Raw genomic sequence first — 20,490 nt, 5'->3', positions numbered from 1 at the left:
TGTATTAACATTTGGTTCTTGGTCTCCTTTCAAACCATCTCACTGAGCAATTATTTGTATCTGCTTGGACAAGCCCCTTGAAATATATTTGTATGAAAGAAGGCTTAGTCCTCATGGAACATCATGTGTATGATGCATCTATCAGGAGTGGTCCATGTGATGCTATTGTGAAATTCTTTTGATAACTACAGTGTGACAGAGTAAAAATTACATCAGTTTCCTTGAAAACATACTTTAAAACTTCTTAGTTACTTAGTCATCTTGTACTTTTCATGCAGTGTATTTCACCTTTCCCAACTGCTATCATTTAATATTACACCCACACTCTGTAAACAAACAGAAAAACACAAAAACAGAGTCTGAGTAACAAGAACACGCCTCATCCCTTTCTGTAGTCCATTTGGGGCATGCTGCAAATTATGCCTCCGACTCACACTAAAAATTGTCCTTCTAGTCTGAAGTCTTCATTCAGATCTCTCTGGAGATGCATTAGGTGGGAGAGCATCATGAGCTTTAGCAATTCAGCCTTTAACATATTTGGTTAGGTTAGTAATTATTCTATAAAATGACCTCATGCTGAAATGGGCAATATATTTAATACCTGTTGGTGACTTTTACAGTATGTCCACCCATTTGAGGAGTGGTTCTGTCAGTTTTCCCACACTGATCAGAAGTGGGTTCCTAGTTGGCAGCTTATAGCTTCTTGCTCGCATCAGGGTGAAATTCATCTCTGTGCAGAGGGTCTGTGCACTCTCATTTTCCACTCTGATGGTTTAAATGGCCTTAAGTGTTGTGCAGACCTAGTGCTGACACAAGGTTGGATTTCACCATCAGTCCCTATTTGAATAATTGACTCAGCAGGAAGAGAAGTAGGGTTTCTCATTTGCATACAGGTTGAAGAGCCTTTTTGAGTAAGTAAACCTGCTGTTCACAGTTAATGATGAAAGAAATGAAAAACAAACAAACAAAAAAATTTCAAAGTTACAAAAGTGTTCTCCAAAATCTATTTTCCTTATTAGTTGTGAACAAAACTCCCTAAAAACCTGTGTACAGCGTTTAAATATCCTATCTGGTAATTTTGTATGCAGTAGGAGCATGTTTTATTTTGAAATGTATTACAGAAATTTTAGTAAGACAGAAACAGTTCTCTAATATGCTGTTCTAGGAATGGAAAAATGTGTTGCTTTATTTATATCTTGCCTTGGCTTTTGCTTTTAATAATGTTGTTTGGTATGCAGAAAATAGGTCAATGGAGTTGCAAATAACAATTTAAGATCCTCTCGACGGAGAGTCAATGACAGTAACCTGAAGAGTTATGTGTTTCATGATTAGTGAATTAAGAATGTTGTATCTCTCTCTCTCTCTCTCTCCCCCTCCAGGTATCCTCATGGGAGCATTTATAAAAATTATAGAGTCTCAAAAACTGGCTAACTGGAAGGTATATTTGAAGCAATTCATTTTTAATTGTAGTCCCATTCTCTGGGATTTTTTAAATGTTGATTATTGTTTGCAATATTAATTATTTTAGGCTTAGTTCCAAAGGATGGGTTTTTTTGTTTTGTGTGTGTGTGTGTTTTTGGGTGGTGATCGGGTTTTTTTGCTGCATACCATAGTTGTTTTTGAATAACCACGACCAGATACTTGTGTTTCCCTGTTAAGGGCCTGATCCTGCTGGATAGTAGGTACCTTCTCCACGGTGTCTTGCCTCTTCTATTCCCATTGAATTAAATGGCAATAGAAGGTGCTCAGTATCTTGCAGGATTGGAACAATTTAAGTAAGGAACAAAGTTCCTTTGTTTTTTGTTAACTCCCCTCTTGGTTGAATCAATGTGCTTGGTACTGTCACTGTGGTTGGTCAGGAGCGTAAGGGCTCTTCTTATAAAATACCATTCCTACACTCATACAAATGCAAATGTTTTGCCTGTGACTGTTGAGCCAGCCTTGGCAGAGAAGAGCAGAAGCCCTTCATCAAAACTATTTTGCTACAAATCAAAAGAAGCTGCATTTACTGATTTTATATTTTTAAAATGGGCTTTATGTTTTGAAAATTTAGCAATTGACTGTGTTTACCACCAATGAGTAACAAATAAAACCCTTCCTTAAAACACTTGCATTTTGCACTGCATGTTTCTTGGGAACCCCTAGAATTGTTTGCTGATAAATGCTACAAAAGCCATAGGTGCTTGGAGCAGCAGCATTTTCCATACTCTGGGAGGCACGTTGGAAAGGTCACAGGGCAAAGCAGGGCATGCACATGAGTCTTGACAGAGGTGAAGTAGCTGTGCAGAGGGGCTGGCTCTGTGCAGATGTCCCAGGACCCACAGCCTCCATAAGGTTTCTAGTCTGTGCCTCTGCATAACTGTAAAGCCCTCCCCATGAGGGGAGAATGGTAGAGCGGTGACTTCATGAGGTGAATCCTACAGTTATAGGAGGATTTTATCCCCCGCAGGCTAACCTGCATCAAGAAAGCATTTCGCTCTTGATTATTTGATGTTTTACTGCTGGTTTATTGTAAGATAATTTAATCTTTAAATGTTTGTCCTCCTTAACAGCCTCTGTGCTGTTGAGGAGGATGAAAGTGTTGGGGTGGGAGAACATCAAACTGGAGCGGAGGGAAACGATCCCAGAGTTAGGACCCTCGTTCCAGGTGACATCATGGCAGCCTCTCACACTGAGGATGCTCCTCCAGGAGAGGAAACTCTAGTTATTAGGAAGAGACAGGTAATAGTAATGGGGGATTTGGTCATTAGAAATATAGATGGTTGAGTTTATGATCACTGGGAGAACCGCACGGTGAATTGCCTGCCTGGGTGCAAATCTCTTGCAGATCTCTTAAGACATCTAGACAGACTTTATGTGCAGTGTGGGGAAGAGCTGGTGGTCGTGGTACATGTAGGTAGGAGTTACATAAACAAAGGTAGGAGAGAGGTCCTAGAGGCCAAATTTAGGCTGCTAGGTAAGGGATTAAAGTCCAGGAGTTCCATGGTATCATTCTCTGAAATACTTCCAGTTCCACATGCAGGGCCTGTTGGACAGGCTGAATTGCAGGGTCTCAATGCATGGATGAGCTGGAGGTGTAGGGAGAAGGGGTTTAGATTTATTAGGAACTATATATATAGATTTATATAGGAAGGATGGGCTACACCTAAACCAAAACAGAACCAGATTGTTGGCATGTAAAATTAAAAAGGTCATAGTGGAGTTTTAAACTAAGGGCTTGGGAAAGCTGTCAGGTACAGAAGAGCACCTGGTTCAGACAGAGACATCCCTTAGGGGAAGATCTGTTACCTCTATATCCTAGTAAAGAGGAGAGGATAAAAGTTGATAAAGTACAGGTAGGAACTGAATAGAAACAGTCAGATGCGCAAGAATCCCATTCAGTTACATCACATGAAGGCAGACAAGTAAATATTGACAAATTTTATAAGTGCTTGCTTACAGATGCTTGAAGTCTCAATAATAAGATATCATGAAATCAAGTGCCTGGTATTAAAGAAGGATATTGATATAATAGGCATCAGAGAAACTTGGTAGAATGATGATAATCAATGGGGCATGGTAACATCGGGGTACAAAATATATAGGAAATGACAGAATAGATCATGCTATTGGGGGAACGGCACTATATGTTGAAAGAAAGCATGGAGTCAAATATAGTCAAAATCTTAAAGGACTCAAACTGTACCATAGAATCTCTATGGATAGAAGTTCCAGGCTTGAATTATAAGAGTATAGCAGAAGAAATATGCTACTGACCACCTGACCAGCATGGTGATGGTGAATGTGAAGTACTCAGGGAGATCAGAAAGGCTATAAAAATTGCAAACTCAGTAATAACAGGGAATTTTAACTATCCCTGTATTGACTAGGTCATGTAATCTCAGCACAGGATGCAGAGATAAAATTTCTAGAGTGCTTCTTGGAGCAGCTAGTCCTGGAACCCACAAGGGGAGTGGCAATTCTTGATTTGGTCCTACGTGGAGTACAGGATCTGGTCCAAGAGATGACTGTAGCTGAATCACTCGGTAATGGTAACCGTAATGCAATTAAATTAAACATCCTTGTAAGGAGGAAAATACCAGAGATGCCCAGTCCAGTAGCATTTAACATCAAAAATGGGAACTACACACAAATGAGGAAGCTAGGTAAATGGAAACTAGAAGGAACAGTCGCAAGGGTGAAATGTCTGCAAACGGCATGGAAACTTTTAAAAAACACCATAATAAAGGCTCAAATTAAATGTATACCTCCAATTTAAAAAAATAATAAGAGGACCAAAAAATTCCACCATGACAAAACAGAATAAAAGAGGTGGTTAGAGGCAAAAAGGCATCCTTTAAAAATGGAAATTCAAATCCTACTGAGGAAAATACAAGGGAGCATAAACTTTGGGAAGTCAAGTGCAAAAGTATAATTATGCAGACCAAAAAAGAATTTGAAATGCAAAATTAAAAGACACAAAAACAAACAGCAATGTTTTTTAAATACATCAGAAGGAAAGGAAGCCTGCCAAACAATCAGTGGGACCACTGGACAATTGAAGTGCTAAAGGAGCACTCAAGGAAGACAAGGCCATTGTGGAGAAGCTAAACAAATTCTGTGGATCAGTCTTCACTGCAGAGGATGTAAGGGAAATTCCCACAACCCTGAGCCATTCTTTTAGGTGGTAAATCTAAGGAACTGTCTCAGACTGAGGTGTCAATAGAGGAGGTTTTGGAACAAATTGATAAATTAAACAGTAATAAGGCACCAGGACCAGATGGTATTCACCCCAGAGTTCTGAAGGAACTCAAATATGAAATTTCAGAACTACTAACTGATATATAACCTATCACTTAAAACAGCTTCCATACCAGATGACTAGAGGATAGTTAATGTGACTCCAATTTTTCAAAAAGTCTCCAGAGGTGACCTGGGCAATTACCGGTTGGTAAGCCTTACCTCAGCACTGGGCCAATTGGTTGAAACTGTGGTGAAGAACAGAATTATCAGACACACAGATGAACACAATTTGTTGTGGAAGAGTCAACACTCCTTTTGTAAATGGAAATCATGCCTCACCATTCTATTAGAATTCTTTGAGGGCGTCAACAAACATGGACAAGGGTGATCCAGTGGTTATAGTGTATGTGGACTTTCAGAAAGCCTTTGACAAGGTGCCTCACCAAAGACTCTTAAGCAATCATGGGATAAGAAGGAAGGTCCTCTCATGGATCAGTAACTGGTTAAAAGGCAGGAAACAAAGGATAGGAATAATTGGTCAGTTTTCAGAATGGAGAGAGATAAATAATGGTGTTCCCCAGGGATCCACATATTCATAAGTGATCTGGAAAAAAGGGGTAAACTGAGGTGTCAAAGTTTACAGATAATGCAAAATTACTCAAGATAGTTAAGTCCAAAAGAGATGACTACGGGGAGATACGATAAAGGTCTATAAAATCATGAATGGTGTGCAGAAAAGTGAATAAAGAAATGTTACTACTTCACACAAGAACCAGGGGTCACCCAATGACATTAATAGGCACTGTGTTTAAAACAAACAAAGGGAAGTAGTTCTACACACAAAGCACAGTCAACCTGTGGAACCAGGGGATGTTATGAAGGCCAAAAATATAATGGGTGCAAAAAAGAATTAGATAAGTTCATGGACGTTACGTCCATAAATGGTTATTAGCCAAGATGGTCAGGTCAAGATGACTCACTCGTTGATTGCCCTCTGAAGCATCTGGCATTGGCCACAGTTGGAAGACAGGACACTGTGCTAGATGGACTTCAGACCCACTATAGCCTTTCTTATGTTCTTAACTTGTTTCAAAGGCTGTAACAGTCCATTAAAAGTAGTATTTCCGGCGTGGAACAGCAGCATGTTGAGGTGCAGGTCAAGGTGACACTGGCTAGGAAGCAAACAAGGTTTTGGACAGCACTGAATCTGGCAACTTTTATTATTTATTGAGCTTGGACTGTGTTCAGTACAGACATAAGGAGGCATGTTCTTGCCCTAAGAATTTTACAACCTAGATTTCTTGCAGCCAAGTCTGAGTTAGAGATCAGCGAAGCTTATATGTACTTCCATATGATTCTTGGTGGCTAAAACAGACACCATAATCACTTGCCTGTCCTGTGCTTAAATTCTTCGTCTTCTTTTCCTATGGTCTCACTTTTACCTAGCTTTAAAAAATTGTAACACTAAAAAAAGAATGTGTTTAGTGGGTAGCCTAGTGTACAGTTATTGAATCACAGTGAAAACCAGGTATTATTAGACATATTACTAAATTGAATTGCATATAAAGGAAAAATCTAATAAGTGATATTTCCATGAAATAAACTTCAGTGTAAGAGATGAGTTTCGTATGCTGATGAGTCCACATAAATCCTCTGTGTTAAGAAGGTAAATTCATTACATGTTCAAATGTGAATGAGGTTTTGAATAGATAAGTGATATATGAACAAAGTTGCAGTCTTTCCTTGCATGGATACAGCGTAGGAGTTACAGTGTCAGGACTTAATATTTTTCAACCTGAGTTTAAAGAATCCTTGTTGCTGTTTACCAAGGCAGCAGGCTTCTTAGTCAGTGCCCCTGAAATCTTGAGGGAACCAGGGGATGTAAAGAGAACCACACTGGGCCAAAGACTGTGCATGAGTGATTCAGCTTCTTTGCTCAGAGTGCCAGCAAAAAAAGAGAGCCATTTCTGAGGGTGGCTTTTTGCAACGCAGTGAGGCCCAAGTGCTTAGAGTAGAGGACAAGGAGTCAGGAGACTTAAGAGCCTGATTCTCATTTACGTTAAAGCTATGTCTACACAGCAAGCTAGGGATCTGATTGTCTTGCTCGTGTACACGTACTCGTGTTAGTGCTCATCAAGCTAGTGTGAGTGTGAATAGCTGTGGCGCTGCAGTTGCACTGGTAGTGGCAGTGGAGGCATTGTTGAGCTGTGCTACGTACTTACCTGTGATGAATATGTACTTGGCGTGTCTCAGCCACGCCTATGCTAGCTACTGCTACCAATGCTACTGTGGATACACTGCTGTTTAGCGCAATGATAGCATGTATACCTGAGCAGGGGAATCACACCCCTAGCATGCAGTGTAGAAATAGCCTAAGGCTCATTTACATCACTGTGACAGTGTAAAAGGGCATTAACCTGGACATAAATTACATTTGCAAATGAGAATCGAGCCCTTTAATTTTTTTCATTGACATCCTGTGAGCCTGATTTAAAGCTCATGGAAATAAAATGAGTCTTTTCATTGACTGCAGTGGACTTGGATCAGGTCCTATGTGACCTTGACCTCTTTGTCTGTCTGTAAAGAAAGGGATAATAAAGTTTACCCACCTTGCGTAAAGCACTATGAGGTCTTCAGTTTAGAAATGCAAAGTATTATTAAATGCACATCTGCCACCAGGAACTGTACTGAGACAATGAACTGATTTCACATGGTCCCCTGATCAGCTATCTAATGGCAACAGTATTTGGCAATTATTGTCCTGGACTAGATTCAGATCAGTGACCTAAAGGTGAAAAGTGTATCCTTTTAGTATTTTCCACCAATTTTCCTTCAGGCTTTGAAAGACTGCAATAAAAATGGTAATACTTTTGTAATATAGAAACATTTTTCTTTTTTGCAAGCAGTCTGTTTTTCATACAGTATATTTGGGAACAGTGGTTCATGGTAAATAACACATCCTGTCTCAATCATCAGGTAAAAAAGTAATTTAAAAGGTAATCCTAAAGTTGTTTACCATCCTGTAATCCTCTTTTATTTAGTGGTGGGAAATGAGACAGGTTAAATATAATTTGTATTTCCAAGTATTTTTACTTCTTAAAAATGTTCCCATTTATGTAGAAACTTGAAGGGACTAGATTTGCTTTTTATATATGGTATTATTTCAGTTATTGTGCAGTCCTTGAAATCCCTTTACATTTTTTGTTTTTAGGAGGAAGAAATGTTTCGTCCAAATATGTTTTTTCTTCTCTTGCTTCCACCTATTATATTTGAATCTGGATATTCATTACACAAGGTGAGATACTGCCAGATAATCATTTTACAACTTGATCTCTCCTTTGGACCAAATTCTGCCTCAGTTACTGTGATGCAACTCAGGAATAATTGCACCGAATTCCACCATACTTACACTCATGGAATTCGCAAAAAGAAAAGGAGTACTTGTGGCACCTTAGAGACTAACCAATTTATTTGAGTATAAGCTTTCATGAGCTACAGCTCACTTCATCGGATGCATACTGTGGAAAGTATAGAAGATCTTTTTATACACACAAAGCATGAAAAAATGAGTGTTTACCACTACAAAAGGTTTTCTCTCCCCCCACCCCACTCTCCTGCTGGTAATAGCTTATCTAAAGTGATCACTCTCCTTACAATATGTATGATAATCAAGTTGGAAATGGCCCAACTTGATTATCATACGCATTGTAAACACCCATTTTTTCATGCTTTGTGTGTATAAAAAGATCTTCTATACTTTCCACAGTATGCATCCGATGAAGTGAGATGTAGCTCACGAAAGCTTATGCTCAAATAAATTGGTTAGTCTCTGAGGTGCCACAAGTACTCCTTTTCTTTTTGCGAATACAGACTAACACGGCTGTTACTCTGAAACTCATGGAATTGAGAGTGGAATTTGGCCTCTTGGACCCAGAATCTATGGCATGTAGTTTCTGTTAATATTAAATGAGAATTGGCAATGTACTAAGTACTATAAAAACATAAGGAGTCATGTTCCAGTCTCCAAAAAGTTTCTTATCTGATGCAGACAAATCAAGGAAGAAGGATCTAAGAAGAAACTTAGGCTATGTCTACACTGGCAATTGAACGACAAAACTTTTGTCTTTCAGAGGTGTTAATCCCCCTGCACCCTCTGAAAGACAAAAGTTTTGCTGCGACAAGTGCCAGTGTGAACAGCGCATTGTCAGCAGGAGAGCCAGCAAGCAGCGGCTACACTGCATGACTTTTAGCCGCATAGCTGTAGTGACACAGCTGTGTGGCTAAAAGCTGTGCAGTGTAGACATAGCCTTAGACAGTTTTCTCTTCCCTTTTAGAGCTTGGCTGTAGTGTCCACGCTTTAAGCCTTTGCTTTGGACTTGGCTGAAGTCAAGAAGGCCCTGCTGTATTTTAGGGACAAGCTGGAAGACACATTCCTTGCCCCAAAGAGTTTAAAATCAAAGCTGTTGGCCCCAAATAGGAAGTAAATGTATTAAAATATATTCTTCGTGTTATTAAAAAAACAGATGGGTTTTCTTGTTACAGCATATTGGAAGGTACTTTTCGCTGCTCAGCTCTTTAATAACAGCTTAAATCGGAGTGAACTTTTAATCCCATGATTAATATCAGCCAGGGCTTCTAGTATCACTGTGTGGAGAATCTTAATAACCATACTGAGCTAAATGAGAATTAGATCCTGCGTAAAGAAGACCAGGAAAAAGATTAGTGTAATCTATTTTAATTATTAGGAGTAAAGTACATATTTGCAATGAAATAGAATTTCACTGTAATCATACTTGTAAAGTACAAACATCAAAATGTATTAGTTTAAAAAACTATTGCACATAAAGGATTTCCAGATTTATAGTAGGAGAATATGTATTTAATTTGAAGGATGCAGAACAAAATAACAAAACAAGCAAGGAGATTCTGAGTTAAGGGTGAAACACTGTTCGTAAAGGTCAAGACTGATAGAAATAAACTTAGGCCTCCGAGCTGTGCTTTGGTACATGTGTATGCACACTGTCAAAGCAAGTCTTGTAAACGTCTTTCCTCTGCCTGCTTAGTATAGATATGGGAATGTAGCAGTGGTTCTCAAACTTGTGTACTGGTGACCCCTTTCACATAGCAAGTCTCTGAGTGCAACCCCCCTTATAAATTAAAAACACTTCTTTATATATTTAACACCATTATAAATACTGTAGGCGAAATGGGGTTTGGGGTGGAGGCTGGCAGCTCGCGACCCCGCATGTAATAACCTCGCAACCCCTGGAGGGGTCCCAACCCCCAGTTTGAGAACTCCTGGAATATTGGTACATTGAGCCCAGTCCAACCAAATGCTGAGCACAGATAACCCAGCAATTGGAAGACAAATATTTACTTTTACCTTATTAGGTTGTTTTGGGGTTTTTTAGTTTTACAGTTCATTTTCAGTACCTCATTGTGTCTTGCTTTTGTGTTTTCAGGGTAACTTCTTTCAGAACATAGGTTCCATCATTCTGTTTTCTGTGTTTGGCACAGCAATTTCAGCTTTCATTGTAGGTGGAGGAATTTATTTTCTGGGTCAGGTAAGAAAAATCTTTTTGAAACTCCTGCATGTAATGGGATGGTCCTTCGAAAGCCCATTCTTTCAAAGAAGGGTCAATAGTCAATGGAAAAGATTATATAAAACAGAAACTGTTTATAAGCTTTACATTACCATGTATCCCACACATTACATTACAAAAAGCGGGGGAACATCTATCAGTTTATGTAATTTCCCAGTTAGCTCCTGAAGTCAGGCAACTGAGGTGTGCAAAAGGTGAATCAAGGTGGAAAAGTGCATTAAACAGTAGAATCAGAATTAATTGCTTTTTCAGAAATGCAGTGTGGGCTAAACTAAAGAAGTGATCATAGGTCCAGGAGTAAGGCACCTCTGAGTTCTAATCTTAGCTGTGTCACTGACTCACTGTATAGCTTGGGCAAATTCATTTAATCTTTCTCCTATCTCTTATTTCCTCATCTCCACAATAATTTCCTACCTCACTGATGTCCTGTGAGTTCTAGTTAGAATTTACAGTCTGTAAAACACTTCTTAGATATTAATTATTAATTTATTATGACATTTTTCATCATAATTTTGGTGTATGATGTACACCTGTACATCAGGATTAAAGTGAAGTTTGAAACAAACCTTCTTATGAAATTATACTAAATGTATACATAGTAAAAATAATAAAATGAAATCTTTACACAGCTGATTGTAACTTTTTTTTTGCCTGTCCTTTTAGGCTGAGGTAATTTATAAACTGAACATGACAGACAGGTAAGTTCTTGGTAAAATTGCCTAATATGTTCCAAGAGGCATTCTCCAAAATACTGTAATAGATGTGACAAACAGTACTTGCCCAGATGTTCTGATTGTGTCTGGATCACTTAGATTTAATATCACTTGTAAAATCATTAATCAGAATTAACATTTTTAATTCTTGTAATGCCTTTTTTGTAATGAAGTATATTAAGACTTACTAATAGATAGCATTATCTGATCAAAGTGACTGGAGCAGCGGAAACACAATAATGAACAGCTTGGCACAAAAGTATTTTCATAGTATTTTTCCTTGCAAATTCTTTTTTTCCAGACTTCAAAATTAAAATGTGTAAATTGTGATGTGCGTTTGATAACCTGACATAATTAAAATATATTATGCAGATATGGCTTCTTGCCCAGAGCTTCTCCTTAAAAAAGGAGTGAACTTGTGAGAATTAATGCCACAGACTTTTCATAGTACTTGGCTGGCAAAGGCTCAACATAGTTTTCTAGAAACTCCCCAAACTGCACAAGAGGTCAGATTTCTGCTCTTTGTTACACTAGTATAAACCCAGTGTAACTGAGTGAAGAACTTGCATTTACTTTTTTGGTTTTTGGTTTTGGTTTGTCTTTTACCGTGTACACAAGCACAGAAGATTTGTATTAAAGTCCACAAATCTGTTGGCTTGGCCCTGGTCTACACTAGTGGGGCGGATCGATCTAAGTTATGCAGCTTCAGCTAAGTTATTCGATGTACTTAGATCGACTTACCAGGGTGTCTTCACCATGGTGAGTCGACTGCTGCCACTCCCTCGTCGACTCTGCCTGCACCTTTCGTGGTGCTGGAGTACAGGAGTCTACGGGAGAGCGCTCAGGGGTCGATTTATCGCGTCTAGACTAGACGCGATAAATCGATCCCCACTGGATCGATCGCTGCCCGCCAAACCGGCGAGTAGTGAAGACATACCCTTGGTCAGAACCAGAAAACGTGACAAGAGAAAGTATGCATGAACTGGAAATGTCTTCCTTACTGGCTCCAGCATCTGGTTTTGCACAGCTGAGAGCTTTTGATTTTGTGGTCTCTACCTTTTGGTTTAAGATCTAAGGAAGCTTTAGCATCTTTTTTTTAAATGTTGCCCTTTTGTGCTACAAAGCAGGAGTATTGTAAGTAGCAAGTGATAGCATGGCTAAACCAGCTCCTTGTTTTGGTCTGACTCAGTCTTTTCTATTAGTTGCCTAGTCTACGAATAAATATTTAAGAGACAGCTCCTATGTCAGGGTTTTTATATTTTCTGACAAAATTATTAATTTCCCCACTATGTATGCACAGCTAAAAGCCAACATACTGATGTAAGGAACCTACAGTAAAAAAAAGTTTGACAGTGTACGTGAAATCTGAAATGTAAAATATTCTAACTGTGAAAGAAGATTAGGCATCACCTCAGTGATAAAGCCTCTTTCAATTTCAATAACTTTAATGGCATGACAGTAGATACAAGTGTGACTACACTTAATTTTTCAAGTAACTGTCTAGGGCAGGTTTTACATTGTTAATGGGATTCTATACAGTTTGTTTACTCTGTATCATTGTACATATCTGATTTGGTGGTTTGGATTGACACATACTGAAAATCTGTTTCCACAAAGGTATACAGTTTCCCTTTCTTGCTTTTAGTGGGACATTTTTATGTATTTCTGAAAGTCTGGGGAGGCATATTGCTCCTACTTCTTCGCAACTTGGACATCCATAAGTCAGCCTGAGTTATCAGGGTTGGTGGAAAACTCAGAGTACACAAGATCCCCATGAATTCATGGTCTATTAACAAGTTTTGCTGTATTTAATAGATGATCCTTTTTTTCCAAAAAGAGACAAAAAAATTCTCTTACTTTTTGTTTTAAATATTTCCAGTCAACAGGAAAATACAACTGTCTTCAAAATATACCTATATTGTTCCCTAGAAAATCCACTGGTATTTTCCATGCTTTTTCACTGGTCAGTATTATCAAATATGCTGTACATTTATACTGGCATGTTTTCTTTTTTGGATTTTATTTATTCTCACAGTTTTGCGTTTGGCTCCTTAATATCTGCTGTGGACCCAGTGGCTACTATTGCCATCTTCAATGCCCTTAACGTAGATCCTGTGCTTAATATGTTGGTTTTTGGAGAAAGTATTCTCAATGATGCAGTCTCTATTGTCCTGACAAAGTAAGTGCATTTGAATTTGTACTGTACTGTAGCACTCCCTTGTAGATGGCCATTCATTCTAATGAATTTTGTTACAGATTTCCTTTTAGACTTACAAAACTCCTGATTCTTAACAAAAACTGTATAGGCAGAAAATACATGTTTTTCATCTCATATTGTTGTATTGCTTGCCTATGTATCCAGAAGTTATAACAGGGGAACTAAGTCTTGTCATTCTGCTTCTATTCTAATATTATAATAGCAATCATGTTAGCTTGTCTATCTCTTATCCTTAAAGTGCAATTCTGCTCTGAAAAATTACCTTATAAGATGACTTTGTTGAGCTCCATTTCAGTTGTATCTCATTGATTCCAGATCAGATTTGCTCAGTTTACATGTTAAAATTTTTTTCCTCCTCACCCCAGTCCTGGAATCTGAAAACCAAGCTTTGTTCTTTCTGGCTTATTTTGAAAAATTTTGCTAGCCAAATCCTTCTGTCATTGCTCCTCTTTGACTCCCTGGTCATTGGCTTATGGAATCCTGACTGCAAGCCAGTGGGGTTGCACTGGTGGTCCTGCAAAGGGAATTAAGTTAAGAATTCTATTGACAGTACATGAGCCAGGAGAGGATCCAGTTCACTCTCTCTCAGCTGTGTTGGTTCTGCAGGGCTGACAGGAGTAAAATGTTCCCCAATTTTACTGTTTTCATTGAAGTCAGTAGATGTAACTAAGAATACATAGGGGCAGCAGATCTCCTGAGTAAAAAGGTGCTATATTTACATAGCCATTTTCAGGGAAGACATGCACTTTAAGCACTATCTATCATAGGTACTTTTCAGTAAGGCCATGGAGCCTAAGTATTCTCTTTGAGCTCTAACACAGTTGGGCTCTTTTCTCCCATATTGCCTCATGCTGTAGCAGCTTCATATTCCATAGGATCCAAAGATCCTCTCTCCTCCCAACCTCTCCCCTAAATCACTTCTTTTGACCTTCTTTGGTGACCCTGCAGCCTCTCTCATCCACCTGGGGATGGGGCTTTCTTTTTGTTTGTTTGTTTACTCTCCCACATAAGGATCATGTGATTTGTCTTTTTATTCCTCCTCCAGCCTTGAGTTTTTACCGTTGAAAAATGCATTTTCTTTTCCCTGCTAAAAGTATGGAACCTGTGTTGCTGTGCTGGGCATCATTGTAGCCTATTTATGCCATTGTGAGAAGATTTCACAAGAGCAATGTTAGATTTCCAGATTTTTAGTGGCATTAGGTTTCCCTTTAGGGATTATACTAACACTTGATTTAATATCTTCTGACATTGCTCTTGTTTATATCACAGTAAAAGCCTTTTAAAAGCAGTAGCAACAGAGAAATGTAGGTTGCTTGAATTTTTTTCTAAAGACATTTGGCTTTTTCAGATCAAGACGTCATAACTGTTTGTTGCTAATTTTTTTTTTTTCTTTTTTAAAATCATTCCCAGCACAGCTGAGGGTTTGACAAGAGAAAATATGTCAGAAGTAAGTGAATGGCAAACCTTTCTCCAGGCACTGGGTTACTTTCTTAAGATGTTCTTTGGCTCTGCAGCACTTGGCACTCTTACCGGCCTTATTTCTGCATTAATATCCTTTTTTGGGGTACTGTGATGCACATGCATAAATTGGTGAAGTCTACCATTCTAACAATGATTTTCATCCAGTCATTCTGTAATGTTCCTTAGAGGGATAATTTTTATATAAGGTCTTTTTGTGGGCATGATATTTTCTCTTGCTTATTTTGTTTGTAATATTAGTGCTAATGGGCCTATTATTAAAACTTACATAAAAGCTTTGTATGTTTAGATGAATGTAATTAAGTTCTAAATTATTGTATACTATTTTAGATTATATGCAAATAGAGTGTTATAAATTTGCAGGCTGTTTTCTAAATTCACAGTATTAATTCTGTTTTCAACACTGATCCATTTTAATAGCATACGTCCTAGTTTTCACATTTTTAAAAAATAAGAAAAATATTTTTCCCCAAGAAATTTTAAAGTCAGACCGTGAAATCTTCCAGCCTTACATGTCATATTCAGCTAACTGAATAAGGACCAAGCTCATTTTGGGTTTATATGTTGAATTATATCTGTGGCTTTCTGCACCAGCTTGAATTGGTTGCTAAACAACCCGAGAGCTTCTCCCCTAAGAGAAGGAAGGATGTTTGTTTAAACCAGACACCTTTGTTGCTTTTGGAAGCTTGCTTCAATGTTTAATATAGAAATCTGTTTCATATTTTTTGTGCTAGCCTTATGCTACAGTTATTTGTTTAACCTGGCCATATTGTCAAGCACTTTGTTTTGTAAATGAGAGGACCAGAGTGTTTGCTTAAACATGGGCACATTTACTATCTTTGTTCATTAGAATTGTTCCATACACTTTTGATTCATTCAAAACATCTCAGCAAAGAGAGAAACTGACATTCTCCTGATGCAGCTATTTTTCATTCAATAATATCTAACTGAAAAAGGCAAAACAGAAAAGCAGTTTAACTGCTCTGATATTTTATTGTTGTTTGAGCCTGAAAATATTAGCTAGAACAAAATATTTCTGTGAAGCAAAGACAATTTATAATAGTCGCCGACAGATAGATATGATTGAAACTTGCCTGTTCATTAGGCTTGAGGAACCTGAACTTCCATGTCATAGATGTCTTCTGAATTTTAACAAAGATGAATGTGGAATATTTTGAAAGTGAGACAAGAGCATGATTCGTCAAGTGCATGAACAAGTTGATGTAGATGTTATCGCTGATCAGTCATATCCATTTGGAACTAACTCAAAGTCTAGCTGAATATACAAGTGATGACATGTAGAGCATGTTTGCCCTACTAAACATATAAGGTGAAATCTTGCTCCCCTCCTCTGCAACCATGTTGCATTTCCACAGCATGAAATAGAGAGGGGGAAGGACTCCTACAGATAGTAGAGGTCTGCTACAGTGAATCTGAACTGGTAGATTACACTGATTCACAGGTAGTGTATGCTGAGCCACTGGTTAAATCTCCTCCTGAGTGGGGAATGCACTTTCTTTGGGTGCTGCTGCAGCCCTGAGGCTGTAACACCAGCTATGGAACAGCTCTGATTCTGCTCTGCTTCCTTCTTCCTGAGAGAAGCCAAGCTCACAGCCTGGCCAGCTTGGATGTGGGGGTGGGCGTCCAGGTTTGGTTCTAATTAAATTAAACTCTGCACTTTCACAGTAAAGAATTATTTTGCTTTTAATTTTTTCCAACACTTTTTCCAATCTTTGATGCTAAATGGGAAATAACTGTATTACAGGTTTCAGAGTAGCAGCCGTGTTAGTCTGTATTCGCAAAAAGAAAAGGAGGACTTGTGGCACCTTAGAGACTAACAAATTTATTTGAGCATAAGCTTTCATGAGCTACAGCTCACTTCAACGGATGCATTCAGTGGAAAATACAGTGGGGAGATTTATATACATAGAAAACATGAAACAATGGGTGTTACCATACACACTGTAACCGGAGTGAACACTTAAGGTGAGCTATTACCAGCAGGAGAGCGGGGGGGAGGCGGGGCAGAAGACGGACGATCTAGGCCAGGGTGAAATCCTGCTTTCACTGAAGTCAGTGGAAGCTATGTCATTGATTTAAATGGAGCCAGGATTTCACTCCTGGTAAATCTTTCTAGAACAAATATAGATGCAATCAGAGGTTAGCTCACGTTTTCATAAACGTCTAAGCAAGGGCAAAAGAGGATTTTATTTCTGTCAGGAGTAGAAATGACAGAAAATGTGTGGACCATTTCAGTTCTGAGTCCCAGCTTCTAACCCATCCCATATTAATAGAAAGCCATTATTGTTTGAAGACGGTTCTGTGACTTCTCTGCAATAAATTTTGTGGTCTCTGTTCAGTTCTGAAGGAACAGGAATACACATCATGATTGGAAATGTCTGGTAGTCTGAGTGGAAGGGTCAACAAGTGAAGGCGCATACAAAAGTGGTGCTTCCAGATTCAGGTTTAGACATGTTGGTATGCTGCTGTCCATATTTTATGTACTCTGTCAAAAACCAGTCTCTAGGGCTGCCTCTTTCACCAACTTTAATTTCACTTCAAACCCTCCATCCCAGAAATGATTAATCAATCCACAGGATGTTTTACAGGCTTAATACTAGCTATTCACTAAACAAATATATGACTTGTGGTGAGTGGTAAACCTGTATGGTATAGATTAGAATTTTTCTGTGGATTTCTTTTCTTACTTTTTCCTTAACGGTTTGATATGTACGTACTAAAGCACATTGATTTAAGGAAAACACCCTCCCTGGAGTTTGGGATGATGATTATCTTTGCTTATCTTCCTTACGGACTTGCAGAAGGTATCTCGCTCTCAGGTAGGCACCAAAATGAATAGGTGCAAAATTAGTTATTGAATTGTAAAAAGTTAGCAATCTGAATGTACAGGATTTTCAGTTGCTGGTACTCTGTTCTCTTCCCCCAATGTTCCGATGTGTGTGAGATACCCATTTGACACTAATATTAATACTGTAGTTTCAAATGACACATTCTGCATATTTGCATGCACAATTACTCTGTACATACTGTCATGTTATGTAGCCATGCAAATGGAAATGTAAAATGTTTGAAACCTGACCTAGTGGTTTAATGTGTTAAAGTATTTGGTGTTGCTGTGAAAATAGGTTTTGCCCTGTAAACAAGCTGTGCTAAAATACTGAGCATATTACATAAACATTTCAAAACATGAAACCTTTTTATTCCTGGTATGTATTGCACAGTATATAAAAATCATAGTAAAATACTGTAAATTAGTCATTAATTATTGTATATGGCAGAGAATGTTTACAAGTATGACTTCTTAATTGCTGACATTAGAAAGTACCGTACTTCTTTTTTAATTATGTAACATGTTACAACAAACTCCCTAATTTGTTCAAACTACTTCAAAAATGATTTATCAGAAGAGTATAAACTCTGAATAACCTTGGTCACATTCTGTAACTACAAAGGTCATCTCTGCATTCCAAACAAAGGATTCTTTTGAGTACACGTCAGATACTTCTTTTCCTTCCTTTCCAGTTCATCAGGGCCACTCCTGTTTGGGAATGTAGCTGTAGTCAAATATTGTTAGCTTTTCAAAGTTTCTTTGTTTTTGACTAAACAGGGCATTGTGTTATAACCTTCAATTAAATTTATCATTGTCTCCAAATGTTATTTAGTCCTTTCCATAATCTTCACTACGGTTGGTTTCCTCTTGTGGGACATGCTGTGGCCTTGTGCTTACTTATTCCACACATTCCTTACAGGTGACAGCATAGTAACTTCACAAGTGAGTAATGTAATATGTTTCCAGAACTGCAAAAATCACACCCACCATCTTGGATTCACTCTTTCACAGGAACAAGACCCTGGGGTTGCTTTTGAAACTTTTAAAGCCTTTTTTAAAATGTTCAGCTCTCCATGAACAACTGAACACTGCACATAATGCTTTCTTATTGCTTCTTGAGTGCTCAGAGAAAGTAAAACATACAGGGTGAAGTTCACACCATTCACATATAGCCCAAGAACTGGATGGAAAATGGAGTAAAATAATCCTCCCTCAACTTAAAGCAAGGGTGCAGGATTGCAGCATACTACCTCACTTTCTAAGGCTGCTGCTCCAGCCCATGGGGTGGAATATCAACTGCTGGCTCACCCTGCCACTTGCATATGGTGTAAGGGCCACTGGATCTTTATAATTGTAAGCCCAATGTCCCCTCCCTTAGCTCTCTGCCACTGCTACCTTCCATGCTAACCTAAAATGGCTGGCTTAGGGGCCCCCTCTGCATCGTGCTGGGAGTGCATAGGCCCACCTTGCACAGCAGCTTTGCCCTAACTCCATCATGGGCCTTAAGGATGGTGCATCTCTCCCTACCAATGATAAAATTCCCCGCAGTCTCAGATTGATAGTGAGCAGTGTGTAGAGTGGGGAGACATACTTTGCTTGGAGAATTAAATGATGCATCCTAGTAGGAACACCTGAAAGAACAAGGCTTTATTCTTTAAACTAGACATGGAGTTCCAGATCCTGCCCTTGAATACACCTGTGCAAGCTTGATTTGGTGGATTACATTCCAACAGCAGCCAGCAATCCATCTACACTAGAGCTCCCAATGTTCCTATGACTATGGAACTGAACCAGTGTTAGCAATGATGGGAAAATTTCCCCTAGAGTAGACACCCCCTTAACTCTTCCTCAGCTTTCCCAACTGTAAAATGGGATAATCCTACCTTGTGATGGTATTGTGAGGATTAAGTAGGCAATGTTTGTAAAGTTCCATATAAATGCTAAGTATTATTCTGCTGTTTGACAGTTGCACTGTATCCACAGGTATCATGGCAATCCTGTTCTCTGGCATTGTGATGTCTCACTACACACACCATAACCTTTCTCCAGTTACACAGATCCTAATGCAACAGACATTGAGAGCCGTTGCTTTCATGTGTGGTAGGTACTGCCTTTAGCTTGAGCCTAATATCCATTAGATTAATATTTGTTTTGTATGAAAGGAAGATTCTGTTAGGGTGAGGAGGGAAGGCTGAGTGATCCTCTAGCCAGTGGTATATCAGTACTACATGTCTCTACCAACACTTACTACTATGAAGGTTGCAAGGTAGTCTAAAATCACCTTTACTGACATACTGGGTAAGCTATACAGTAAATCTTCTCCCTACCACATCCTTCAGTCCAAGCTCTAGCTACGACTTGACACCGAATTGAGAATCAAATAGATCTTCTTGCCTCCTTTCCTCCTCTGGCCTAGTTTCAGTTGAAGGAGACTTGAACATGTCCCTATTTTTAAATAGTTTTGGAAATAAAGAAACTATTTGAAAAAATAATAGTGTTCCAGACATTGGCAAAGATTTTTAGATATCTCCATTCAAACCACCCGGAGCAACGCAATTGGTAGCCTTTCCTTTTCTTCCTGTAGGCCAAACTTGTAAGGAAGAAAGGGAGAGGATTCTGCATCACAAATATAACCTTATGTTTAAGGGCTCCTGCATGATGCCATACCTTGTGCAAGAGGAATAGCACTTAGTGTCTCTGTCTCTCTTCCTAACAAAGAGCCCACTTTGCTAGGACTAGATCAGCTGAAAATGCAGTAATCATATACATGCAAAGTCTAATAATGTTAAAACACATTGAATGTTCTCAATAGCATATTGACTTTGTGCTTCAGAAATAAAGTGGCATTATGAAAATGCCTTAGTAATTGTTAATGGCACTATCGGAGACATTTGTAAAGATAAC

At 38.6% G+C, this 20,490-nt stretch overlaps 1 protein-coding gene across 2 annotated transcripts in view; it reads left to right on the top strand.

Annotated features, from left to right (window-relative positions):
* Positions 1-20,490, top strand: part of SLC9A8 (solute carrier family 9 member A8) — a 45,173-nt gene that overhangs the window by 16,241 nt on the left and 8,442 nt on the right. For both annotated transcript variants that reach the window (XM_077832624.1, XM_077832623.1), the window contains exons 4-11: positions 1,380-1,438; positions 7,934-8,017; positions 10,185-10,286; positions 10,989-11,023; positions 13,074-13,217; positions 14,667-14,805; positions 17,470-17,575; positions 19,570-19,686. In XM_077832624.1, coding sequence (XP_077688750.1) covers positions 1,380-1,438; positions 7,934-8,017; positions 10,185-10,286; positions 10,989-11,023; positions 13,074-13,217; positions 14,667-14,805; positions 17,470-17,575; positions 19,570-19,686 — 786 coding nt within the window. The remainder of the gene's footprint in view (positions 1-1,379; positions 1,439-7,933; positions 8,018-10,184; positions 10,287-10,988; positions 11,024-13,073; positions 13,218-14,666; positions 14,806-17,469; positions 17,576-19,569; positions 19,687-20,490) is intronic.

Source organism: Eretmochelys imbricata, chromosome 13, assembly GCF_965152235.1.
Source record: "Eretmochelys imbricata isolate rEreImb1 chromosome 13, rEreImb1.hap1, whole genome shotgun sequence".
Lineage (NCBI taxonomy): Eukaryota > Metazoa > Chordata > Testudines > Cheloniidae > Eretmochelys > Eretmochelys imbricata.
The sequence above is the reverse complement of the archived record's forward strand: the minus strand, read 5'-3'. Positions and strand labels throughout refer to the sequence as shown.